At 33.9% G+C, this 8,410-nt stretch overlaps 1 protein-coding gene across 9 annotated transcripts in view; it reads right to left on the bottom strand.

Moving 5' to 3' along the window:
- Positions 1-321: 321 nt before the first annotated feature.
- LOC111873279 (sodium-dependent nutrient amino acid transporter 1) overlaps positions 322-8,410 on the bottom strand; it is a 105,046-nt gene continuing 96,957 nt past the window's right edge. For 7 of the 9 annotated variants that reach the window (XM_023867858.2, XM_023867856.2, XM_023867862.2 and 4 more), the window contains 2 exons: positions 6,196-6,453; positions 322-1,367 (listed from right to left, as the gene is read on the bottom strand). In XM_023867858.2, coding sequence (XP_023723626.1) covers positions 6,238-6,453 — 216 coding nt within the window. In that variant the 3' untranslated portion in view covers positions 322-1,367; positions 6,196-6,237. The remainder of the gene's footprint in view (positions 1,368-6,195; positions 6,454-8,410) is intronic. The other 2 variants (XR_002844369.2, XM_023867859.2) reach the window with 2 other exon arrangements.

Here is an 8,410-nt window from a genome sequence, read left to right as displayed (position 1 = left end):
GGGCTAAGCACAGTGCAGTACATACCTAATAGAACGCCCATACAAGGAAGCGCACACGATACAATTAACGACCACAAGTATCACATGACTTTATATCGACGAACAAGTGTACCTTAGCACTACCCATTACAATAGCTTCCATATACATCGACAATTACCCCTGGGCGCTATGACCGTTTACAATGTGGACGCTTAACAACATGGATCCAAGTACTATACATGTATAATGATCTAGCTTAACACTATGCTGGGCACTATAATTTCGAAAACTTCAAAACTTGGCATACCTAAGTTTTAATAATTTTTAATAAATTAATAATGTTTTAAATAATTTTAATATATATTTCAATACCTTTAATACAGAGTCAACATACGTGTACTTTTATAATATACATGTTTTCAATATTTCTTAGGTATATTATATATATTTACTTAATTTCAGTGTTCATATTTAACTCGAGGTACAATTCTATATCACAGAGTATGACATTTTATACCAAAAATGGATCCATATTAGCAATTAAATGACTCTAGATGTATTCTTGTATCACTGCATGATGATGGTCTTAGGAGACCGAAACATGTAGCAGGAAATAAATATTCAATTGTAAAATATTGATTTATTATAAAACACTTTGTTGTGGCGATGGTTAACCTAACTATATATGTTATACTAGTAAGATCAATGTGATTGCAGGAGTAAGGAATTACTAAATGTGGGTATTTATAAATTGCAAAATGTAGTTCATTGGCTGCAAGTAACTTCATTGCAACATAGTTCTTCTGCCTCCTGCGTTTATATAAAACAGTCACAAACAACGTAAATGTAAACCGAAAGAATGGGTTCCGCCTAGAATTCATAAAGCCTTCTTTCCAGTTATGTAGGTTCATGGTCAGATAGATCTATTACTCCAATATTAGCATTATTTTATTTTATTTTCTGAAATGTTTACGACTGCTGTACAAACTTTATGCCTTAAATATACCACACATTACTCCAAAGATTGTCATTGTCCCATTGTTTGTATTTGTTGATGTACAAGCGAGATTTCACAGGTAAGATGTAGGACTGCTTGCGATCTTTCTTCCTGCAAAAAAAAATTCCTCAGCTGTCGATTCGGTGACCATAATTAATGAACCACATAAGGTAAACACAAAAAATTTGAAATTTATTATTATTTAGCCTTAGCAAAATTATATATTTTCCACTCTCTGTTATCATACGCACCGTCAGGATCCTAGGAGAAATGGAGGTAGTGATTCCGCATCACAAATTCGGGTGTACAGAATTCGTCGTTACTGACTGTGGGAAATTGAAAATTTCTCGGATAGGATGGCTTTCAATGGCATAACTTTCGTGCCAAGTTCTGTGGAAATTGATTATTTGTTTTAGAAATTGAAATATGTGGCCTACAGATCAATACAAACATATACAGAGAGCATGACGATCCCCCAAGCCTAATTTTAAGGAATAGGATGAAGCAGGTTAGGAGGTATTTGATGAGGGTGTAACAAATAGGGTGACATATTTGTTTGTATTTTACTCGTAGATGTATGATTTTTGTCAAGACTGGAACAAAAAGTAAGTCCTACTAATCTGACATGTATACACAACTACACTGTTGACATAAAGTTTATATTATCACTAAAAATATTTACTTTAAAATAATATTATTTCAAGATCCCACACTTTTCACATCATCACAGATCTTCTGACAGAGTGTGGCGACAAATTTTTAACACCCATTTTCGGTCCAGTAAAAAGAAGCTTATTTTCCTCTTTTAATATTATATTTCGGCATCCCGATGTATTGAGGCATCATTGTATTTTGTACCAACGTATCCATCAATAATACAACTTTAAAAAGGACATTAGGAATGTGTTGTTCACTAAAAATGCATTTCAATACTATGGCAGTTCAAATAAATAAAATGTCTGTAGGCCTTTACGTAGTACATAAATTTACACATTAGAAGTGAATGTTTACATTCCTAAAATTGTCTTGGTTTTACATGTATTTTGACTAATTTACATTCACATGTTTCGGCCTCATTGGGCCAGTATAAGGTGAATTCTATCCTCGAGTGAGACTACTGCACTGTATTTGTTTCCCGTGCTTCCCTCGCGCACGTCGTTATTTTACTTCATGCCAGTTGTTAAATTTCATTTTTATCCAGCTATTTTGCGGCTGTTATCACTGTAACATACAACACGTAATAGAATGACTAGTGTACGCTTCTTTGGCTACCTTGATGTTATCATATACGATATGTGTACTTACAGTTGACGTCAATCAGTGGCCGCAGTGCCGAGGTGACCCAGTTGGACTCCACCATCCACTAAGCGAATTACTTTTGTCGTCGTGTTTCCATGTGTCGGTGTCCCCATTGAGGTCTACCAGTATACTGAACGTAATGTCGTTGCTCTTGTTTCTACCTTATTCTGTATGGTGTGTCCAGTGCTATCTGTCGTAGAGTTCATGTATTATTTGAAATATTGGATTGTGAATTTCTATATGTAATTTTTTTTTAATATTTTATAGAAGTGGTACCTTTCAAGTGTTTTCAAGTGTTTACCTTTTCTAACAATTCTTAAGACATCCATAGTATGCTCTATTTTGCCGTAAGTGTGTCTCTTATTTAATATGTGATACGAATATCCTCATTTACTGCAGTTACTCCTAATAGTCTGAATGTGCTCCTTGTGTCTCATCTCACTTTGAGTATACCTATTATTTCCCTCGGTATTTTGGATTGTATTTCATTATTATTCTCTAGAATATTACTAATTATGTTTTTAGTGTGTTGTCTTGGTATGTTTGTATACATATTGTCAATGTCGAAGGAACACATTCTTATATTTAATAATTAATAATATAATAATAATAATAATTACATTTAATTCTATGGTTTTTAATCCTGTCATAAGTTGGTTGCAATTGCGCACGTTGTACGTATATGGTAAGATTTAAGTAATTTTGCAACATTTTTGACAATTGTTTCGCTAACTCTTTCGCTGGTGCAATCTTCCAGTTGAATATGGGCCTAATTGGTGTGTTTTGTTTATGTAGCTTTATTGTCGCGTGTAGATTTGGAGCGCTACGATTCATATTTGTGTATATCCATATATTTTCTTTTCGAATTATATTGTTACACTTTTTTAATATTAATTTTATTTCTTTTTGCAGAATTCACCTAATGATGGCCCAATTAGGGCGAAACATGTGAATATAAATTTGTAAAAATACATGTAAAACCAAGACAATTTGAGGAGTGTGAACATTCACTTTTAATGTGTAAATTTATGTACTACGTAAAGACCAACAGGCAGTTTATTGATTTGAACTGTCATAGTATTGAAATGCATTTTTAGTGAACAACATATTCCTAGTGTCTTTTTAAAGTTGTATTATTGATGGATACGTTGGTAAAAAATAGAATGTTTCCTCTTGTAAGTTTCCTATGAAGCAGTTTCCGCGTCGTTTCTTTCTGCTTCAACAGGTCCGGGTGTCGCAGTGGGAGTGACGTAGAAACACTGTTTAACAAGCTGAAGTAGTTAGATTTTGTTGGTCTATGGTGAACTATGTCTAATGTTTTTCTGTATAATCCAACCTTAACAAATATAATTTAAAGGAAAATCTTTCAAAAACCGTCATCTCTGCCCTCATTAGATCCGATGCATCGGTACAAAGAACGCTAGAAGCCGACTTCTCGAGAATACCTGCCTATCATCAAATTGTGAAAAACTAGTTATCTTTTCTGTTGCTTTACACCTGCGGTTTCCGAACTGCATTCTACAGCATATCAATTAAAATTAGGTATTGAAGTATTACTTACGTTCTATATCTTAAAAATATGCTCCTTTTGTAATTATTATTTATAAAGCTGTTATGTTTATTGATGTAATTATTTCTTAATGTATTTTGAATAAGCAGTTCATGTCTGACGACAGGAAATGGTAGCTACAGGCACGTTTACATTCGATTGCGCTTATAATAAATATGATCCATTAAGGTTAGTATCAATCTTCTGCAAAAGGAAAAGGAAAATATATTTGAATATGTAATTTGGGATTGGAATCATGTCCGACATATAAGCTACAGGACATGTTCCATTGTTTCCCTTAACCGATATAGTTACGTGTTTTCCAGATACAATGCTCGATGCTCCGTAGTGGATGTGCCTGTAAGAGCAGCGACTATATTCTTAAAGTGTTAACGCTGTTGGAGTTTTTTTAACGTAGTGCTGTAATTTGTTGTAAAATGAGAGTTCATACATGTTTGTTATTGAAATGTTTATGAAAGTGGGAGGGGGTTGGGGTAAATGTTTTTCCGGAGATGGAATGTGGTATTTTTCGCAGCAAATAAATCTGCCCTTAATTTGTTTATTAACCATCAAGATTTAAGTAAGCTAAATAATATAAAACCGAAGTGAATGGAGAAGTTCATGGAGGTATGCCTAGGCCCACTGGGGCTGTAGTGCCAAGGAAAAAAAATAATATAAATATTTCACTAAAGAATGATATAAAATATAGAATTACATTCTCGAGTAAAATCAAGATCAGATTAATATTCATGTCACAATTTTTATTTCAGCGTCTTCTGCATAAAAGTATTTATGTAGAATAAAAAATTTCGCTGTTATTCTGGTTCGGTGTGAGCATTTGTCTGTCATCGCACGGGGAGAATGTAGGTTGAGTGTGTCTGAGAACATGGTGCTGAGGAGAATATCTACAAGAAAGGGAATAAGAGGAAGCTGAAGGAAAATTCTTAATAAGAAGCTTCATACATAGATTGAACTCCCATTCTAATATTATTAAAATTATAAAATGAAGTTGGACGTGAGGGGCGTGACCTGTCTCACTCACGGGAAGGTATATAAATATATAAAATGTATCGTAAAACCTGAAAGGAATAGGCTGTTTTGGAGAATTACGCACAGAAGAGCAGATGATATTAAACTGATTTAAAAAAATAAGGTGTGAAGGCATGAATTCAATTTATTTAGCTCAGGACAGGTTCCAGTGGCAGGCTCTTGTGGGCGAAATAATTTCCGCTTTCCATACGGATCAGAGAATTTCTTGATTATTTTAGAAACAGTCTAGTTCACAAGAAGAATTTTATATCACGGAGTGGTGTAGCTTTATTGATTTTAAAATTATTTTCACATTATCTGCAAAGTATCAGGATCAGCTCAGATACAAAAACGTCGAGGATAACGGGGAAATTATTCAGTAACGACGTTAAAGTTAATAATTATGAAGATAATTTTTTCTGGCTCAAACTCTGCTCAAAACTTTAATCTTCATTTAATTAAGACAGGGCTTTCTAAGATTACAATCCCAACTACCGTGAAGGAAATTTGAAACGGCAGCAGTCATAGTTCCTTAAATCTTTGTCAATTTCAGTTAGAAAGATAGCTTAAAAAGCAAAGGGATGATTGGTGTAAAGGTCATTTCGATCACTCTTCTATGTATATCAGTTGACCTTGCACTTAGTGTTAAAGTCAATAAGCATAATATTTATCTCTTCAATAAAAAATAAGAATTAAGTGTTAAAAGTTAAATTCTATTAGAAGACTAAAATTATTTGTGATCAAAATTTTCGATTCTTGATTTCTAGGTTACAATATTAAAGTGGACGATTTTTTAAATGACGGGATACTAATTTTCTGATATTACACTGTGTAATGTGATATCAAGAAATGATCAAAAGTTTGAATCAGTTGTATAGTGTATTTAATGAACCTTTGTCACCATGATTGGCCATTTCTCAGGTTTTGGATGAAGGAGACAGCCTCGAGGTATGGGGGGAGAGCTGTGAATAAATTGAAGCAGATGCGGACAGATGTCAAGACATGGTCCTCCAGCCTGTGGTGGGGTGGGGAAGGACGCTAAAATTATCTGACCGTAAAAAATATACATTGTGTTAGGGATGTTAGATAGAGCATCTCACTTTACGGGCTTTTGCGAAGAAGATAGTGATATGCTTCTGAAATATTATCTTCTCTGTGGAGGTAATTAGTTGTCTAGTTTATAAAGAACCTATTACTAAAGAGATATTAATATATACTACTACTTGCAGAAAGAGTTGACACTAACCAGTCAGTACTCAGTAGGTAACACTGTAAATGTGGAGCATTTTACGTATTCAGAATATGAAAATTATTTGTATAAAATTTATATACATGTTGTACCTTGTGATAAACATGAACCATACGTTTCACGTGACAAACACATCAGTATTTAGTCTGTACAGAACTAGATTCATCCAGTCTGCTTCTCAGTGGTGAATTCCCGGTGATTATACGGACAATTTTCTCCCACAATGATTCATGACGCAAGAATTGCTCTAGTTCTCTCGTCTTCTTCTCTTTGAAGTCCTTCCACTCTTTATATTTCCGATTATCCCGTGGACGCCACAGCTCCGAATATCGGAATGCAGACTCCATTGTCTGAAATAAAGAGGATAGTTTAAACTCCTAATTATTGGTTTTATTTAGCATTAACCAGCACAAACAAACCCACATTTATATTCTTATCAAAAATCATTCTTGAACACGAACTAATATTTTGGTTCATTACATACTAATATCATTTTGTAGTGGATAGTATTGGATATTATTTAAGCTAAACATTACTCCCCGAAATTTAGACTGTTATTATGAAAGAAATTTGAGTTTGAAATCACCCATGTGATATTTTAGGTTTAATTGCTGGTACAAATATAAAGGATATAAAAAAACAAATTGTCCTAATAAAATCATTGTTCCAAGAATTATCCTACATATTTGACTGCATAAAACGCATAAGTTTTAATTCATTAATAGACGCTCTGCAGTCAATTTGGTGCCATTTAATCCACCAGTCGTTTTAACGAATATTTTAAGTACGCTAACGCCAATAAAATCATCATACTGAAAATTAAGAACTGTAATACTGTACCTTACGTTGTTCACATAAATTAAGTACAAGTAACTGCATCCCTGTGGACAGAAGTCTCAATACTTACAGACGTGAAACCTAAAATCCTAGGCAAATTAATGAATTCTTATATTTCTGTTATACGTAAAACTTCTTACAACAGCATTTCTTAAGGTTCTATTCTCAAGTTTTTTCGTGAAAACGATATTGCCTTACTTAAGTGAAATCCTTCTCTTTCCAAGAAAATTATAAGATATCTTTTACGTATAGAATCTCTGCTAAGGAATTTTAAACTTTAACATTCTAAACTGAAATTTTACTTTTACAATTTTCATTTCCACTGCTCTTATCTGATTTGACCTATCGTCGTCTTGTAGCAAGTATGTATTTTCATCGAACCGTTGTGTCGAGTTAATAGCAGTCCTTCGTATCCGAGTAGTCTCGTGTTCAAATCTCGGATAAGCTTTATTGACTGAAGTTCCTCATAAAATCCTTAGTCTCTGAAGAAAAATGCTGGACATAATATTCCAACACAGAGATATTGGGTTTTCGGCCTTTATCCATCGTCCTGGTTTTTAAGATAACTAATAAAAACACGACGTTTCGGAAACTGGATCTGTTTCCCTCACCTGAGGACGGAAACAGACCCAGTTTCCGAAACGTCGTGTTTTTATTAGTTATCTTAAAATCCAGGACGATGGATAAAGTCCAAAAACCCAATATCTCTGTGTGTTATACACCATCGTCAGAATCCTATCGTAACTAATAATATTTCAAATTGCGCTACGACTGCTTCCTTCAACATCCTTTTGAACCCATTATTCATCACTCACCCTAACATTCGATGCTACATGACCTAAGCTACCGATAAATTCGTTGAATAAACTATAAATAAATATATATTATTTGCTGTACGACAGTAGTGTGTGTTATGCAGACTCCGTCAACTGAATCACTGAACTTCTGTGACCTCACATTACAGGCAGCTGAACATTTCGAACTCAACGCGAACACGGGAATGAAGGCACTATAATTGCTAGGATTTCTGATTACTCGCAGCAATTTTCTAGAGAAATTTTGGAAAGACTCCTTTAAAATGATCCGTTAGGCTTTTCAACATACCTTATCTATCTAATAGCAAGTACGACCTGATTCAAAAAGAGCAAGTTATTATAATAATCTAGGAAGATAATGAATTCCTGTTTCTGTAGAAGTCAGCAGCAACTCTAAGATAAGTGATTACATTAGATTTTCATGGCTTCATTTATATTCTGTTTCATTCATAAAGAATCGTGTAAATAACGATATTTTAATATCAGAGCAACTACTAGTATGTAATTTCATATCCTATCTGACAATTATACTCATAGTATTTCCAAGTGTCTAGAGGGGCACACTCGGTATCTTATATTTTAGGGGGTCTTGTATAACTTCTGATCTTGAAATACGACTCTAATTTTCCATATCACTGTCTCCAAATGAAGTGTC

Source organism: Cryptotermes secundus, unplaced genomic scaffold (genome assembly GCF_002891405.2).
Source record: "Cryptotermes secundus unplaced genomic scaffold, Csec_1.0 scaffold131, whole genome shotgun sequence".
Lineage (NCBI taxonomy): Eukaryota > Metazoa > Arthropoda > Insecta > Blattodea > Kalotermitidae > Cryptotermes > Cryptotermes secundus.
Note: the sequence above shows the minus strand (reverse complement) of the source record. Positions and strands in the feature narration are given on the sequence as shown.